This window comes from Cavia porcellus, unplaced genomic scaffold (genome assembly GCF_034190915.1).
Source record: "Cavia porcellus strain 051 isolate PalLab524CR breed Dunkin Hartley unplaced genomic scaffold, mCavPor4.1 scaffold_25, whole genome shotgun sequence".
Classification (NCBI taxonomy): domain Eukaryota; kingdom Metazoa; phylum Chordata; class Mammalia; order Rodentia; family Caviidae; genus Cavia; species Cavia porcellus.
Genome location: NW_026947508.1, coordinates 38,730,353 through 38,749,491, shown reverse-complemented (window position 1 = coordinate 38,749,491; position 19,139 = coordinate 38,730,353). Strand labels below are relative to the sequence as shown.

The following is a 19,139-nucleotide window of genomic DNA, read 5'->3' as shown; positions in this document are numbered from 1 at the left end:
TAAGAAGAACGGACTGGTTAAATAAGTGACTGCACAAACACCTTGCAGTGAGTACTAAGAATGACAGAGCTAAGGCACTCACATGTGTAGACGTCTGATATATTACCAAGTGAAAAAACCAAGTTGTAAGATAGATTGAGTATGTATGGAACAATGTTGAGTAGGCTTTCCTGTCTGAGATTGTGTACACAGGCTCGCTCTGAGCTGGTGTTTGCAGCAGAATTGTGGTGATGCTAGGGTAATTTCACGTGCCTTGTAAGTAGCTGCTGCCCGGAGTCTATAATTCATTTATGATCAGTAAAGCTATACTTACTCCAATTATTCCATTGTTCCAATGTACTTTTAAAATTTGTGAAGATTAAACATGCTGGTAGTACTCAGTATGCAGAAATGAGCAGCGTCATACACAGTTGTAAGAATGTATCTTTGTACAATTTTTTAAGATTAACTTGGCAGTATAACATATTTAAAGATTTATCAAGGCTGAGAATATAGCTCGGTGGCACAAGCGCCTGCCTGGCAAGTGTGAAGTCATGAGTTTGATCCCTGGTACCTCCCCCCCAATAAATGCATAAATTCCTCTGACCCAGCTATCCTGTTTCTGAACCTTTTGTTTGGTTTTGGGCCCTAAGAATTTTTAATTTTTATTTTTATAAATATGTTTGCAATACATAATGATTACACTTATCATGGGGAGTGGTGTAGGTAGATAATACATCTTAATTCTTTTTGTGTCCCCTTCCCCTCCCTCCCACTCCCATCCTGCATCTCTTACCCCTCTTCCCATTTGCAAAAGATTTGTTTCCCTGTTTCCTATTGTCTACTGGTCCTGAGAAGTGTGGGATTTGGGTTTTATAAATAATATTGTAAGTACTTAAAGACTGATAACAAGGATAATTATTTCAGCATTGTTAACAAAATATTTGCAACAAATCAAAATACTGATAGATAGAGAAAAAGTGACACAAGTATGGCACACCGGGCAGGAGAATCCAGAATGTAATGGGAGAACAGAAAACAAATTTTGCCAGAAAATTTAATGTTACTCACCAGCAAAAAGAAACAAAGTAATGATACAAACTTTGGAGAAACTTCAAGAAGTTTATGTTGAGTGAAAGAAATTAGGTACAAGTCATATATAGATTATGATTCCATCTGTGTGACAGTCAAGAATAAGCAAAACTAATCTGGGGAGACAGAAGTCAAACAGTAGTAGTAATGATAAAGAGGACTAGAAAACAGTGGATGAGACAGGCGGGAAATATCTGACATAATGTAAATGTGCTGCTTGCTTTTTTGGATGAAGTTCATAGATACAAAAAATTGTAAAAGTTAACTGAACTGCACACTACAGATATATGTTATATTTTATGTAAAATATACCATAACTAAAAAAATAGTTCCAGATATGAAGTGGAGAATAAAAGCTTTATAGTGATTGATCTGTGACAATGACAATCACAAGTGGTTAAATTGCAGATAGTATTGGATAGCATTCAGCTTCTTAAAATGTTGCACAGGAAGGTAAAATCCTACTGTTTGTGTGTTGGTGTGTGTGTGTCATGTATATATGTATACTGAGTGTGTATTTTCTAAAGAAGTAGATTGTAAATGATTGCTAGTGTTTTAAATATTCCTCAAATTAAAAAAAAATCTTAGGAGACGAAATAGAGTCAAGCAAGGGAGAAGTAAAATAAAAATAAAGAAAAATTAATACACGATAAAAATGAAATAAGCAATAAAGAAAGAAAGCAAAAGTGACTAAAAAGCAGTGAGAGAAAAAAGAAATATAACAAAAATGGCTAAGAAACAGGAGAGTTACAGGCAGAAAGTTTGTATTACTGAAACCTTGATGAGTGTTCATCTTAACAGGCCTTAACTGAGGTGTTAAGTGAAAGTGGACCCCTATTTTATATGGAGAGAAGAGGCAGAGAGATGGATTTAAAGGATCTTTATTTAACTTGGAAAATCTGACCATTCACTGCCCTGAGCTCACCACTTCCGTCCTCCTTGGAGCCCACCTTGATGAGGGCCGGTGTCTAGAAGTTTCTCAGATGTGTAAAAGATAGGACTGAAGGGAAACTAGATGATTTTCTCAGTCACTTAACTTTTAGAAGGTAAGTTCGTTTGTTTGAAAAGTCCAAGTCCTAGAAGTTTCTATTGCTAGATAAGCTGCACTCAAGAAGTCTAATTCATTAGTCCAGCGTGAGAAATAAAAAACATTCTGTTCTGCCTCAGTAGGTTGGTAGACTGTGCCAAGACTGAACCTGAGAGTCAGTGGCTTTCCTAGGAGAAGCCACATAAGCAGACATGGCAAAACTCAGGAGAGGGCTGGAAATGGCACTCCATAGGTTTTTAAAATGTATGCCTCCCAAACTAAAACTTTAATTCAGACTAGCAAACTGTGTCTTGCCTCTGTTTTAGATAAAATTGACCTACAGAAAGCAAAAGAACATAATCAAAGACTGAATGAGGAAATTTTGGCTTTAAGAAGTCGGGTCCGATCACTTGACTCAGAAAAAAAAATGCTTGGAGAAATGGTAAGTGTATGGGTTAGGGTTCTCCACACAGACACAATCAATGGGAAAGTAAAGAAATGACTAAAGAAATGCATATAATTAGGCATGAAAGTTTATTATATACACTTACAGGACGAGAGATGAGACAGTCCACAATGACCGTCTGCATGCCAGGAATTCGGCTGCTCAGTCCAAGAATCTGGAAGCCTCAGAACAAGAGGGCTTAAGGCTGGAAGGCCAATCTCACACTGAAGTCCTGGAAACTCCCTGGACAGCTGCTGTTATGCATATGTGTTGAAAAACCTTAGAAAAACTGGAGTCTGATGTCCACAGGCAATAGCAGTAGCAAAACACAAACGATTCAAACAAAATAGAACTTAGGATAATAAAAGTGAACTCCTTTCTTCTTCCTGTTCTTTGCATCCGGGCTACAAGCCAGTTGGATGATGTCATCTATAGCAGGGTGGTCCTTCCCACTTGATTTGCTGACCTACATGCCAGTAATCTCTAGACACTCCCACAGATACGCCCAGCAGTGTGCTTTGCTAATTTTCTGGTCCCTGAATTCAGCCAGTCTGACAATCTCCATAAACTGTCACAGCAAATTTAAGTTAGTTCTTGGAATGTATTTATTGTGTATAGAATGACAGCAGCTTGAATAACAGATACGCATCATCTAAATTCAACCTGAGGGAGAACTGATACTATGGTTATAGTGTCTCTGATAGATACCATGCTATAATTTGTCCTAGGTTCAGGCTCTTGGTGTTTATATTTTCAAATTTTTAACTATGTATGCTAAACAGTAACATTATTGTTATCACATGAATTGAGAATCTCTTTTTAGTAAGCTTATTACAAATTAACTAATTTACGAATACAAAATATGACTATTGTTTGGATATGTTTGAAATTATTGACAGTAAGTCCTTAAACTCTTTTTAAACTATTTCTTCTAGGTGATTTGTTTTTTAAATTTTACAAATTTTGTTTATGTCTTTTAAATTTTAGTTTATAATCATCTCACAATCCTATTGCTAATGTCAAGCACAATATTGGCCTTGTGTAACATGAGGCACTGCAGAAATTTTTTTTGGAAAATGAGTAAATACCCACTGGGCTAATCATTATTAAAATAACAGAAGGTAACACATGTTGATGAGAATATAGACTAGTTAGAACTCTCATCCATTGCTGGTGGAAATGTACACTACTGTAGTCATAATGGAAAACAGTATGGAAGATTTAACAATTAAACCAAGAATTATACGTGATCTTACAATTTCACTTCTGGATATATACACATAAGAAACTGAAGCAGGAACCCAAACATGTCATAGCCACCCACATTATTCACAGCACCCAAAAGGAGAAACCTATTTGATGTGGTGATGCATGCCAGTAAATACAGTACTTTGGGAGGCTGAGTCAGGAGGATCTTAAATTTGAGCATAGCTTGGGCAACTTAAGAACCTAGCAAGACCTTGTCTCTAGTGCCAAAATAAAAGGTAATCAAAATGTAGCTCAGTGTGAAGGCCTTGAGTTTAATCCTCAGTACTAAAAAATAAAAAGTAGAAGTAACTCAAGTATCCAAACAAAAATGTGGTACATATATATAGCAGAACATTATTCAGTCTTACAATAGAAGAAAATTCTGGTTTATAGTTCTACATGGGTAAATCTTGAAGAGAGTATGGTTAAATATAGTTAAGTTACAAATAATATGTGGTTCTGTTTGTATGAGGTACTTTGAGTAGTGAAAGTCACAGAGTAGCTGGTGGTCACCAGGGGCCGAAGGAGGGAGTAATGGTGAGTGTCATTTAATGGGTAGAGAGTTTCAATGCAAGATGAAGAGAGTTCTGGGGAGGGACGGTTGTACGGCCCTGTACGTCTGCTTACTGTCACTGAACTATATACACTTAATAATGTTTAACCTGCTACAATTTGTGTTATGTGCATTTTTCAACAATGAAAAATACAATTTTAAAAAGAATGAATAATAGAGCCGGGTGTGGTAGCTCACACCTCTAATCCCAGCACTCGGGAGGCTGAGGCAGGAGGATCGTTGCGAGTTCGAGACCAGCCTGGGCTACAAAGTGAGCTCAAGGCCAGCCTGAACTGCATAGCAAGACCCTGTCTCAAAAAAAAAAAAAAAAAAAAAAAAAAAGAATAAATAAACAGGAAGATTTTCAAGTTACCCTAGTCTTTGTAAATTATGTACCTAATGCCTACAAATACATTGAAATGTTTAAAGAAGTGTGCGTACACATGAAAAGGGGCAAAAAGGGCATGTCCTGAGCAGTACTACTTCTGGAAAGGAAGAAGCATTGTGAACGTATTACCTACATATAGCCTCTATCTGGGTGGTGCTGAAATTTTACAAGGAGAAGATATTCAAGGATTACTTACATATTTTTTAAAACAAAGCAAAAATGTAGTTAAAAATTGAAAAGCCTAAAAGGTGTTTACTTTTGTATTTAAGGTTGAAAAACTTAAAGCAGAATTGTGCCAGTCTCCAAAGAATAAGCAACTTGGAAACCACTCCCCTGAAAAAACCGTGGGTGCTGAACAGAGAGTACAGGTATTTTGAAGTTCTGCATTTTCTGAGTTGTAATTTCTAAACGAGTTTCATTTCTACAGAGTAAATTAGAGCAATTGGTGCTAAACACTTACTGGGATTTTCAGCCAAATAGAGTGGAAAAGGAAATTGGAACATAGGCGTCATTTCTTCCCCACAGAGAACAATTAATTTTTAAAATGTTGTAGATTGTTCTTTAGAAGACAAAAACCTATCATATAATGATACAACAAAGAGGAGCATTTTAAATCACCAAGGAAAGCTGTTTATAGAATCCACCAATGGTAGGGTGTTGGGTGGGTTGTTGGAACCATATTGAACCCGAGTCAGTGTTGTAGACAGTTAATAGGGTATAGGCTCCTGTGGGTACGTCATCTATTTCTTCATGACCAGAGTTTGAAGAGCTAAGCAAAGCAGTTGTACTTAAGACAGATTGAAGTGCCAATGTGCACCTAATAGATACATGGTAGTAATTCATCGTGGTTTTAATTGCCTTTTATGAGGGTGTCTAATGACAATGGGTATATTTTATGTGCTCATCATTGACCATTTGTAGGTGTCCTTTTGTGAGACATTTGCTCAAACCTTGTACTCATTCTTCAGGGTTTTATTTGTGGTTTTTACATTGATTTGCAGCCATTCTTTATTTTGTCTCAGCCTCCACAATGCATTTTCATTTTCTTAACAGAGTTTATTAAGAGTAAAAGTTTAAAAAATTTAATTAATTGGTGTTTTTAAAATAATTTTATGATAGGACACAAAATGGCCATCTGTATAATCTTTGTCTACCTTAAGTGCATAAAATATATTTCTTATGCTTTCTTCTAAAGATTTTATAGTTGTAGTTTATGTATTTAGATATGACTTATTGCAAGTAAGAGTTGTATATGCTATGAGATAAAAATTAAATCTCATTTATTTCCAAATGTATATCCAGCTGTTGCTGAACCACTGTTGAAAAGACAGTTATTTCCTTATTTAGTTACATTGGCACCTTTACACTAAATCTACTTCTAGACTATTCTGTTCCATTAATGTATACGTTTATTCTTAGGATACTCATATGCTATATAGCTTTTATTATAAGTCTTGAAATTAAAAGGCATAACAGCCCCAATTTTGGGGGAGTTTTCCTTTCCAAAGTTGTCTTGTATTCCATATATATATTAGAGTCAGCTTGTCACCTTTTACATGAACACCTACTAGGATTTTTATTGTATAGTAATCTTCAGGCCAATTTAAGAGTGAATTTACATTCAAATATTGGACTCAAAGTCCGCAAGTCTATAAATGTGGTATATCTTTTGATTCATTTCACTCTTCTTTAGTTTACCTCACCAGCGTTTTGTGATTTGTAGTACACAGATCTTATCCATGTTTAATTAAATTTGTTCCTTTTAAAAACTAAAATATACTGGGCTGGAGCTAGTTCAGTAATGGAACACTTGCCTAGGAGGTGCAAAACCCTGGGCTTGATCCCCAGTACTGCCAAAAAAAAAATTGAAATTAATGCACCATAAAATTTACATAACCTTTTAGGTATACAATTCAGTGGGTTTTTAGTATATTTACAACATTATGAAACTATTATTCGTAACTAATTCCGGAACATTTTCACTACTCCAAGAAGAACACCCACTAGGTTAGTCATTTCTTATGTCCTCTCCCTCCAGCCCCTGGCAACCACTGAGTTGTTTCCAGCCTCTATGAATTTGCTTATCTGGTACATTTTTATATAAATGGTAATCATTTTAAAATGCAACCTTTTGGGGGCTGAGGTTAGCTCAGGGGTGTATCATTGCCTAGCATGTATAAGGTCCTAGGTTTGATTCCCAGCACTGGAGAAAAATGCAGGCTTCTGTGTGCAGCTTCTTTCACTTGGTAGGTTTTCAAGGTTCATCAACACTACGGCATGAACCAGCACTTTAACCCTCTGATAGCTGAATGCTATTTCACTGTACAGATATATACTACATTTTGTTTATCTGTTTATCAGCTGAATGTTTGATGGTTTCCATTTGTGGCTATTGTGAATAATGCTGCTTGAATATTCATTTCCAAATTTTGGGGGACATATATTTTCATTTCTCTGGGAACATATTTAGAAAAGAAATCACTGAGTTATGTATCAACTCAGCATTTAACATTTGAGAAATTGTCATGTTTTCAGATGCAAATGTACCATTTTATATTCCCATTAGCAGTATATGAGGGTTTTAGTTTCTCCACATCTTCTCTGTTATTATTGATAAATATATTTTTGTGATATTGGGGATCAAGCTCCCAGGAACATTCTACCACTGAAGCTGCATCCCTAATCCTACACACACACACACACACACACACACACACACACAGAGCATATACGTATATATGTTAAATTTTGAGACAATATCTCACTAAGATGCCCAGGTGAACTCGAACCTGAGATCCTCTTGCCTCATATTCCCGAGTGCTCAGTTTACAAGCATGTGACACTGCACTCAGTCTACTATCCATATTTTTATTTTAACTATCATGGTGGGTATGAAGTAGTATTTCTGCATGATTTTTATTTTCATGCTTATTGGCTACCTGTATTTCTTCTTTAGAAAATGTCCTTCAAATCATTTGTCTATTTTAGGTGAAGGTATTTGCCTTTTTGCTGTTGAGTTTCACAAAGCCTTTATATCTTCTACATATTGGTTTCCTTTATGAACTGAATTGTGTCTCTCCCAAAATACGTTGAAGTCTTAACTCCTAGAACCTGTGAATGTAACCCTCTTTACAATAGGGCAGTTGTAATCCAGTTAAAATGAAGTCATTAATATGGACCCTAACCCAGTATGAGTGGCACAATTATAACAAGAAGAAATTCCAGGTAGAGATAGACACATGTGGGGGTGAACACGGCGCCATAAGCTGACAAGGCAGAGATTGGAGTAGCGTTGCTATCAGCCTGGGAAATCACTGACAGCAACTACCAGAAGCTAGAGGAGGCAAGTTGGGATTCTGCTAGAGTCTCTCTTTGCCCTAGCTCTGTTAATACTTTGATTTTAGATTTCTAACCTTCAGAACTGTGAAAGAATAAATTTCTGTTGTTTTAACCCACCCAGATTGCAGATTTTGCTAAATAACCCTAGGAAACAAATATAGATTTTGGCACCTAAAAGTAAATATCTAAAAATATGGAACTGGCTTTTGAATTGCCTAATGCTGTACTTGCTGGAAGAGTTTTGAAGTGCTTGATACAAAATGCTTATATTGTCGTGAAGACATTGGTAGAAGAAATATGGAATTTTGGAGGGCCAAGAGTAGAACAATACGGTTCAGATAAGGGGGTCTGTGTTGTGCTTGGTAATGCTTATTAAGGCCTGCTTATTTCTGATAACTGTCTTTCTTTTTGCTCCCCAGACTCAATTTTCATAGCCTCATCTTCAAGTTTACTAAGTCTTTCTTCGGCCTGCTCAAATTGCCTTTGAATTCCTAAAGTGAATTTCAGTTGTTAGAGTTTCCTGCTGTAGAATTTTTGTTTCTTTTCTATCTCTTTATTGATATTTCTGTTGTGTTCACACATAATTTTCTTGACTGTCTTTGCATCTCCTTTTGCTCATTAAGCATCTTTTAAAAACAGTCATTTTAAAGTCTTTATGTAGCAGACTTGCTTCTGATCTTTTTCAGTGTCAGTTTCTGTTTCTTTTTCTTCTGGATGAGGCACACTTTCATGCTTCTTTTTATGCCTTATGACCTTTGGGTTGTTATCGTTGAAAGTTGGACATTTGAATCATAATATAGTGACTCAGGAAATCAGATGCTCTGCCTTCTCTAGGCTTTGCTGCTGCTGCTGCTGCTTTCCCTGCTTAGTAGTTTATCATTGTAGTAAGATTAACCTGCAGTATAAACTTAAGATCTCCACAGTTTTTTTCTAAGCAAGTGCCTTTTCCTTGGCATATGTAGAGATTTTCTAGTTTTCTCTGTAAATACAGTTGCATTTCGAATGTGCCAGTCTTCAGCATCTAGTTTCCAAAAAGGGAAAAATATAGAAATGAATGAGAAAAAGAGCACTGATCTTTTAAATTCCCTGAACACCTGGGGAGGAAGGAACTTGCAGCGATGGGTAGAGGTGTAGAAACAATGTCTGCCCATCTCTGAGTCTGTACGTACATGAGCAGAAGCAGCATCCAACCATCAGTGCGCACAGATCCCCAATATCAGAAGGACCAGGGTCTTTGCTGCTCACCCTGAACTGCTCAGGAACTGCTTCCTACTGCCTGCTACAGGACTGGGGGGTAGGGTATAGTTGCTTCACCAAGAGTTAACTGAAATTTTAGCAATTTAACATCAAAACCCTTTTTCTAGAAGTTACAACCATTCAGCAGATGTAGCTGTTTCAGATTCCACCAGTGGAATTGTTGTGTAGGTGAGGAAACAGATTTCTTGTATTTCTGTTATCTTCCCCTTGCCTTAATTTTTGAAGAATATTTTCACTTGACATAAAGTTTTAGAGAAACATTTTTTTTTTATTTTGACGGTAGTAAAATACAACAGAACAAGACAGAACAAAGCCAACTGAGACAGTGTGGTGAAATTGAACTTCACAGCAGATTACCAGGATAACAGCAATACGTATCATAGTATATGTCATTATCGTCACAATAGTTGTTCTTTCAATCATGTATAGCAAAATAAAATGAAGTACAGAATGTTATAGAAATTATAAAAATAGAATTTGAATAGAACAGTACCATTAATCAGAATAAAGTAAAACAGTAGTAGAAATATTTGCCTTCAAAAAGATGGTAGAAGGAAATCCCCCTTATTTGCTATATTCCATATGGTCAACCTCCCAAGAGATGCTCAGATCTCTGATTCCCACTTGCTAAAGGGGGGCAGGGGAAGTGGGATGTTTGACTCTAAGCCCGTGCACTAGTAGGCTCACTATTGCTTAACAGGGAGGCAGGCTGATTGTTTGGTTTCCCAGCGTCCTAAGTTCCAACGTGGTGCAGATCTCAGAAGACACTGGTGGTTCTCCTCCTGGGACTGCTCCAGCCTGCCACACCACAGCCACTTACCAGGGAGGCAAGCTGCTTGATTGGTTTCCCAGGGTCCTCTAGAGGAACATTTTTGTAGTACTTTAGAAATATCCTGCCTATGTCTTCCTCCTGTCATAGTTTATAACAAGACATTATTTTTGCTTTTCTGTAAATATTACTTGTTCGTTCTCTGGCATTTCCAAGTCCAACCCCCTAACTATTTTTATCAGTTGATTTAATTCACCTTTATTTCTTGATACTTATCTTCTCTAGGAATATTTGAGCATCTTGATCCCATGGGCTTACAGTTTTCATCAAGTATGGAAAATATTTAGCCATATTTCTTTTCAAATTTTTTCAGTCTTTACCACTGTGACTCCTATTCTACTTGTGTTAGATCCCTTGGTGTTGTCTCAAAGGCTATGTTCATTTTTTCCTAGTTTTTCCTCACTTTTTTCAAGTTGATTATTTCTATTATTATGTCTTCAAGCTCATTGATTTTTTTAATGGTGTTTTTTAATACCATTCAATTAATTCCTTATTTCAAATATTGAACTTTTGACTGCAGTGGGAAGGGTCATCTAACCAGCATGCTTCAGAAGAATTGTAACCAACAAAAAAAGAAACTGGGGCCTCCTAGAAGAAACAAAAAAGGTGGGAAGAGGAAGCAATGAGAAGAAGTTCCCAGGTCCCAACCCTGAACACATTAACCCAGGACAGGTGAATACAAAGGAGAATGAGGACAGCAAACATGCAATAACACAGCACCAAAGGATATAAAGAAATATCTTTAGGATCTCATAGACGAGTTCAAAAGGGAAATATTTAGCTAAGTAAAGCAAGATATAGGAAGATTAATAAAAGACATGCTAAGCAGCCCTCAAGAAGATACAGATGGAACAATGGAGGAACTCAAACAAAGGAGAGAACCATTTGATGAAGGATACAAAGAAAATATAGAATGCAAGAAGCAGATTCAAAGAGATTACCAGGAAATTAAAAACTCTATGAAAAGCTGGCAAAACTGCTTGAAAGAAACTAGGGATAGATTATCCAAACTGGAGGACAGTTTTGCAATGTGGGATTATGAAAGGAAAAACTTTTTTAAAATAATAAGGAAACATGTAGTAACAATACAAAGGCTAGAGGATGACAAAAGGATCTATAACTTGACAATAAAGAATGTGAATGAAGAAGCAGGGGGATAAACAAAGGAACTACAAAGGCTATTCACAGAAATAATTAAGGAAAACTTCCCAAACATAGGAAAAGGAAATGATATTCAGATATATGAGGCATACAGAACTCCAGTCACCTACAACCAAAACAAAGCCACACCCAGGCATATAATAATCAAGATCTCAGAAATTCAATATAAGAACAGAATATTAAAAGCTGTTAGAATCAAGAAACAGATCACCTATAAAGGAAGGCCCATCAGAATCATAGCAGACTTCTCAACACAAATCATAAAGTCAAGAAGAGCCTGGAGTGAAATATTCCAAGCCCTGAAAGAAACTAACCTCCAGCCCAGATTGATATACCCTGCTAAACTGTCTCTAGAAATTAATGGGGAAACAAGATGCTTCCAAGACAAAGAGAAACTTGGGAAATTCACAACCACCAATCCAACTCTACAGAGAATGCTGTAAGGCATTCTAGAGAGAGAGAGAAAAGTACTAGGATTCCAGGAACAGTGCAGAGAGGCCACAGTGAATGGAGCAGAAAACAGAAGAAAGAAGATCAGCAGACAACTGATGGCAAAAGAAGAGCATGACAGAAATGAGGCAGAGAAGGTTGGTTATAATCTCTAATATAGATGGCCTTGATACACTAAATTAATAAAAAGAACCACACATAGAATAGATCAGGAGGTAGGGTCCACTGAGATACTATTTTTAGGAAATATAATTAACATGAAAAAGAGTACATGGACTGAAAATCAAATATGAGAAAACAATGCTCTATGTGACAGAGAACTAGAGAGTAATAGGGGCAACTAGACCAGTATTTGTGGATAGGTTGGAAAGACAGACTTTAATAGGTAAAGAAATACAATTAGAGATCAAATCCAGGAGAGAGAAATCCATCAGAACCACTTAGGTAAAAGCAAGTTGCACCCCGCAATTTAAAACCAAGGGTCTTGGTGTGACTCAAAAATGCACAGTGTACCCTGGGGAAGTGAAAGGGGAGGGAGAGTATTAAAAAAGATGCCAGAGGATATTGTTAATAGTGTATCAGGATTTAAAACCCACATTACTTGCAACACTCTGCTTAGATAAATTTTATTCTGTCCCAGTTTGTCTACTTGCATTAGATTTGAGGGCACAGAGAGCTATCCTGAAAACATCAGGATATAGCACAGTAATCATCTTTAACTTCCTATTAACTTAATCTGGAGCCCTTTATGACTGATACTGTTTTATCATGACTGATCTTAGTTAAATATGGTTTGTTTGATTGCTATTTGGTATTGACAGATTTTATTCAAAACTGATATGATTAATAGTATCAAGTCTGAGAGTATAGGCAACTACACTGAAGATGACAAGACTCACTACAATACACATTCTGGCTTGATTGCTGCCTATTTTTGAAGTTTTATCCTATATACAAAATTATATTTTTTTGTCTTTTTCCTTTTTATCGGTACCAGGGAAAAATTGTATTTTTATTAATACTGTTATGTACTGCTTTATCCAATTACACTATGTCTGATGATATGGCCAATTCTATTGAAGATAACAAGAGACAGCACAGGAACTATGGTAGAATTCCTTGTACAATGGTCTTATATGTCTTTTTTTTAATTTAAAGAAAAAAAGAAAGGAAATAAACAAAACAGTAAAAGGGTGCAAATAATACAGAATTTCAAGAAAAAAAAATACGGTAAGATATCACAGTTAATAGGTTACAAATTGTTATCTTAGAAACAGTTGTCCAAATTATAAAATTAAAGCATATAAAGGGAGCATTCATACAATGAGACTGCAGACAGTGCTGTTCAGTGATCCAACAAAAGCTCAGTAATATGGATTTCCATCCTACACACTCAAACATACATGCAGTTATATCCCTTAGACCACCTTCCTTTCCACTCTTTTTAATAACAATTACAGTTTTTGGGTTTTTTTTACTCCCACAGTTCTTATTTTTTTTTCTGAAGAGAATAAAACCTAACATGACTAAACAAAACAGAGTCGGTTAGAACAGAAGGATGGGCATACTACATGATGCAAAAATAGAATATCAGATGATCAAAAATGGGTACCATTGTGTCTCTTGCTATTTTTAAAAAGAGTTGCCTATATCATCAGGTATAATAGAATTGATCAAAACAGTACAGAACAAGACCAATAAAACCTACACTGGAGACCTAACAGGATTTCAAAAGAAGATAATAGTCAAACCATAATGGGCATCATAGTGAATCTGATTGCCTTCAAAGTGGTTGCCTATACCCTCAAACTTGATACTATCAAACAAAATAGAATATAGTAAAATCTGACAGAACAAGATAGGGAGAGCAATACTGGGGTTCATATCAGGTTAATAGGAAAATAAAAAAGTTACTATGATATATCATGCTATTTTTTAATTTAGTTTTCCCTTAATTGAAAAAAAGTAAGAAAAAATAGATTTAATTTTAAAAAGGGTGGAGATTGAGATAAAAGAGGACATTGTATTAGAACAACATAGGTCAGAACCGAACAATTTAAGCATCATTGTGTTTCACAGCCAGATAATCTAACATAATAGTAGTCACCATACTGCCTCCTTCCTTGAATTATTTGAGTATAACTTCATATACTATAGCATCAAGCATATCAAGACAGTCTGAAGCTATTCAAGAGAATGAAGAAGTTACAGGGTATTTAGAACCAGTTAACAGAAAACGAACAATGGTTTCTATATTATCTCTTTGCCTATAAAAAATTTTGTTTATACTATCACATATAGTAAAATATAGTAAGATACCACATATTAAAACTAGTGGAAACAGATGTACAACAGCTTGATGGGACTTCAGAACAAGATGATATTAAATCAGCACTAGCTTTTATGATGTGTTGTTTTCTTCAGAATAGCTATTCGTACTATCACCGATACTAAAATCGAACAACCCAGGTTAAAACCATTGCAATTAATGAGTAATAACATTATATGGATTCAAACCAATATGATTGGGAATCATGATTACCACATACTTTTATGTATTCTTATCATTTCTTACACTAGCGAAACTATTCGGTATTCATACATGTGAGTTTGATTTATTTCACTTATGAGTATGGTCTCAAGCTGCATCCATTTATTTATAAATATCTCAATGTGATCATTCTTTATAGCTGGAGTACATAGCATTCTATATACTCCATTGTATAAAAATACTACAATTTTTTTATCCATTATTCAGTTGATGGACACTTAGGTTGTTTCCAAGATCTAGCTGTGCTGCTGTAAACATGGGTGCACATATATCACTGTGGTATGATGCTTTCAATTCTTCTGGGAATATGCCTAGAAGAGGAATAGCTGGGTCAAATGGTGCTTCCAGTCCCAGCTTTCTGAGAAATCTCCAGACTGACCTCCACAATGGTTGCACCAGTCTACACTCCCACCAATAGTGCAGGAGAGTTCCTTTTTCCCCACAGCCTCTCCAGCAGTTGTTGTTGATGGTTTTCTTGATCTTGGCCATTCTTTCAGGAGTGAGATGAAATCTCAGTGTGGTTTTAATTTGCATTTCTCTAATGACCAGTGATGGTGAACTTTTTTTGATGTATTTATTTGCCATTTGTATTTCTTCATCTGAAAATTGTTTATTTATCTCAGATGTCCATTTTTGGATTGGGTCTTTGAATTTTGGGGGTCTGATTTTTTTTAATTCTTTACATGTTTGGAACAGAAGTCTTTTGTCTGAGGGGCAGTTCACTAAGATTTTTTCCCAGTTTGTGGGTTTTCTTTTCACTATGCTGGAGATTTCTTTTGATGTGCAGAAACTTTTTAATAAGAGGTGATTCCAGTTATTGATTCTGGGAAGTATTTCCCGTGTGGTTTGAGTCCTGTTCATGAATTCTTTACCTACTCCTATGTCTTCAAGGTTTTTACCCAATTTGTCTTCCAATAGATTTAGTGTTTCTGTTTTAATATTCAGATCTTTGATCCATTTAAATTTTATTTTAGTACATGGTGATAGGCATGGGTCTAGTTTTAGTTTTCGCCATATGGAGAGCCAGTTTTTCCAACACCGTTTATTAAAGAGACTGTCGTTCTTCCAGTGAACATGTTTGCCCCTTTATCAAAGATAAGGTGGTTGAGTATGTTTGTAATTGTGGTTGTATCTTCTAATCTATTCCACTGATCTTTGGCTCTGTTTTGGTTACAGTACCATGTTGATTTTACTACAGTTGCCTTGTAGTGTAACTTCAAGTCAGGGATTGTGATACCTCCTGCCTTGCCTTTGCTGCTTAGAACTGTCCTTGCTATTCTAGGTCTCTTCTCACTCCAGATGAATTTTAGGAGTGATTTCTCGAGTTCTGTGAGGTATGCTGATGGTATTTTTATCGGGATTGCATTGGATCTGTATAAAAGTTTTGGGAGAATGGCCATTTTCACAATATTTATTCTTCCTATCCATGAGCAAGGGATGTCTTTCCATTTTCTGAGATCATCTTCAATTTCATTTTTCAGTATGTTATAATTTTCCCTGTATAGGTCTTTTACTTCTTTCGTGAGAGTAATTCCTAAATATTTCATTTTTTTGGTTGCTAGGGTGAAGGGTGTGGCCTCTCTTTGACTTTGTTGTTAGTGTATAGGAATACTATTGATTTTTGAATATTGATTCTGTATCCAGCTACATTACTGAATTTACTTATTATATCTAGGAGTCTTTCAATGGAGTTTTGGGGATCTTCTATATAGAGTATCATGTCATCTGCAAATAATGATAATTTAACTTCTTCTTTTCCTATCTTTACGCCTTTTATTTCTCTCTCTTGTCTAATTACTCCAACCAGTATTTCCAGTACTATATTAAATAGGAGCGGTGATAAGGGACACCCTTGTCTTGTGCCTGATTTTAAAGTAAAGGCCTTCAGTTTTTGGCCATTTAGTATGATATTGGCTGTCGGTTTGTCATAGATGGCCTTAATTATATTGAGGTAAAGACCATCTATTCCAATTTTCTGTAAGGTTCTTATCATAAATGAATATTGGACCTTATCAAAGGCTTTTTCTGCATCTATAGAAATGATCATGTATGTGATTCTTACTTTTGGCTTTATTGATATGGTGGATTACATTTATGGATTTACGTATGTTGAACCATCCCTGCATGCCTGGGATGAATCCCACTTGCTCGGAGTGTATGATCTTCTTGATGATTTGCTGCATCCTATTTGCCAATATTTTATTGAGGATTTTTGCATCTGTGTTCATTAGGGAGATTGGTCTGTAGTTCTCTTTTTCAGTTGGGTCCTTCTCTGGTTTTGGTACTAGAGTAATATTTGCTTCTAGGAATGATTTAGGAAGGATTGCTTCCCTTTCAATTTCATTGAAGAGTTTGGGGAGTGTTGGCATTAAGTCTTCTTTGTATTTCTTGTAGAATTCTGCAGTGAATCCGTCTGAGACTGGGCTCTTCTTTGTAGGTAAAGATTTAATTACATTTTCAATTTGATTAATAGAAATTGGGTTATTCAGTAATTTTACATCTTCACGACCTAGCTTTGGTACTTCGTATGCTTCTAGGAATCTGTCTATTTCCTCTGTGTTATCAAACCTTTGAAAGTATAGGTTTTCAAAATAAGTGTTGATGATCTTCTGTATTTCTATAGGGTCTGTAGTAATTTCGCCTCTTTCATTCCTTATTGCATGAATTTAAGCTTTTTCTTCCCTTTTATTTAATAAGGTCGGCTAGGGGCTTGTCAATTTTATTTATTCTTTCGAAGAACCAGCTCTTTGATTCATTGATTTTTTGGATTTTTTTTTTTTTTTGGTTTCTATTGCATTGATTTCTGCTCTGATTTTTATAATTTCTTCTCTTCTCTTCATGCAACAGGAACACCCCCCCAAAAAGTGGGGGTAGCTTTAGGCTTGACTTGCTCTTCTTTTTCTAGATGTTTGAGGTGTAACATCAGGTTATTTATTTGCATTCATTCTGTTTTCCTAATGTGGGAATTCAGTGCAATAAATCTTCCTCTGAGGACAGCTTTCATTGCATCCCACAGATTCCGGGAAGTTGTATTTGTGTTTTCATTTGTTTGTAGGTATTGTTTAATTTCTTCTTTAATTTCCTCTGTGACCCACTGATTACTCAAGGGTGTGTTATTCAGTGTCCATGTGTTTGTGGGATTTTTGCAGTATCTTTTATCATTAATTTCTAATTTCATAGTGCTATGGTCCAATAGCATGCAAGGGATAATTTCAACCCTTTTGCATTTATTTAAATATGTTCTGTGAATTAATATATGGTCTATTTTAGAGAATGACCCGTGTACTGCTGAGAAGAATGTGTATTCTGTTGTTGTTGGGTAGTATACTCTGTATATGTCTATTAAGTCCATTTGTTCACAGGTGCGATTCAGTTCTTTTATTTCTTTGCTGACTTTCTCTCTGGTTGATCTGTCCCTTGGTGTCAATGGTGTATTAAGATCTCCTGTTAGAATTGTGGTACTGCTAATTTGGTTTTTCATTTCTGTTAGTACTTGTTTTATATAACTGGGTGCTCTGGAGTTTGGTGCATATATATTTAAGATAGTTATCTCTTCCTCTTGAAGTTTTCCCCTAGATTGTCCCTGGGTGGTTATAAGAGCTCTATTATCTGTGTGGTCAAAGCTCATATCTCATACCCAAAGAATTCTTGAGAATTATTCTTACAATTCTTTCATTCTTTGCCTATTTTCACAGAATTTTGTCCTAATATGCCTGGCAAGAGTTGTTGAAGCCATGCAGAGATTTCTCCTGTGCTTTCTCTGTGATGCTCCCTTCTCCTTGTTTTTATTGAATCTCTCTTTCAGGCATTGAAAGTAACTAATAAAATTGGTCTTTTAAATATGGGTCTCCTAGGACTGGGCATTTAGCTCAGTGGCATAAAGTACCTGCCTGGCAAGTGTGGGGTTGTGAGTGGTACACACACACACACATACACACACACACACACACACACACACACACACACGAATATATATATCCAAGTTTTTTCCTCTGTATCAGAGGAAATTATTCTTTAGGCTTTATGTTCTTTGAGATTTTAAAAATCAATTTTAGGGTAGCCATCACAGGCCAGGAGAAGTTGCCAGTCACACCTCCAGAGCCCACAAGCTGCCACTGCTGTTAGGACCAGTAACCAGCATAGGCCAGGACCAGCCACACATGCCCCCATGAGCCCACCAGCCACCATCAGGGGAATCTTGGTATAGCTACATGTGTCTGGAGAAGCCTACCCCAAGCCCCACCACCTCCGGGCACCTAGGTCAGGAGAAACCCAGGTTGCTTAACCTATTCCCTGTATCATGAACAGACAGCCAATATGGGAAGCACCTGAGACCCCACAATTGGTTCATCCAGAAGAAACCAGGAAAACATCAAGACAAAAGAGCAAACAACAGTCTCTCACCTCCAGCCACACAACACAAATCCAGGAGAAATAAACATCGAAGAAATTGGAAGTGACACACTTGAAATTTCTGGGATGATGGTAACTGAAGTAAAGAAACTACTTCATGAGGCTGTAACAGAAATAAGATCAGAAATTATATCTTGAGTAAAAGAAGAAATGAAAATCATAATGAAAGGATTGCTGAGAGGATCTAAAGAAGATATAGATTAACAAAAAAGAGGAGCATAGGAAAAGGAGGAAAAACTTTGAATAAGCAATATAGAGAAGAATTGGAATGCAACAAGAGATATCCAGTACATTAAAAACTCCTTTGAAAGCTGGCAAAAACCACTTGAAAGAAACTGAGTATAGACTCTCAAGCCTTAAAGACAGGATTACAGCTAGCAATCATGAAAAATCTCCTAAAAATAACA

The 19,139-nt window shown here is 36.1% G+C and overlaps 2 protein-coding genes across 10 annotated transcripts in view; one reads left to right on the top strand and one right to left on the bottom strand.

Annotated features, from left to right (window-relative positions):
- Window positions 1-19,139, bottom strand: part of Zmynd12 (zinc finger MYND-type containing 12) — a 183,740-nt gene that overhangs the window by 70,362 nt on the left and 94,239 nt on the right. The gene's annotated exons all lie outside the window — the stretch shown is intronic.
- Ccdc30 (coiled-coil domain containing 30) overlaps window positions 1-19,139 on the top strand; it is a 129,818-nt gene that overhangs the window by 28,160 nt on the left and 82,519 nt on the right. For 5 of the 7 annotated variants that reach the window (XM_063236355.1, XM_063236354.1, XM_063236357.1 and 2 more), the window contains exons 3-4: window positions 2,425-2,540; window positions 5,002-5,100. The exons of the other annotated variants lie outside the window; for them this stretch is intronic. Coding sequence is in view for 2 of the 5 variants with exons in the window: in XM_063236356.1 (XP_063092426.1) it covers window positions 2,425-2,540; window positions 5,002-5,100 (215 nt within the window). In the remaining 3 variants the exon portion in view is untranslated. The remainder of the gene's footprint in view (window positions 1-2,424; window positions 2,541-5,001; window positions 5,101-19,139) is intronic. 7 annotated transcript variants of the gene reach the window in all.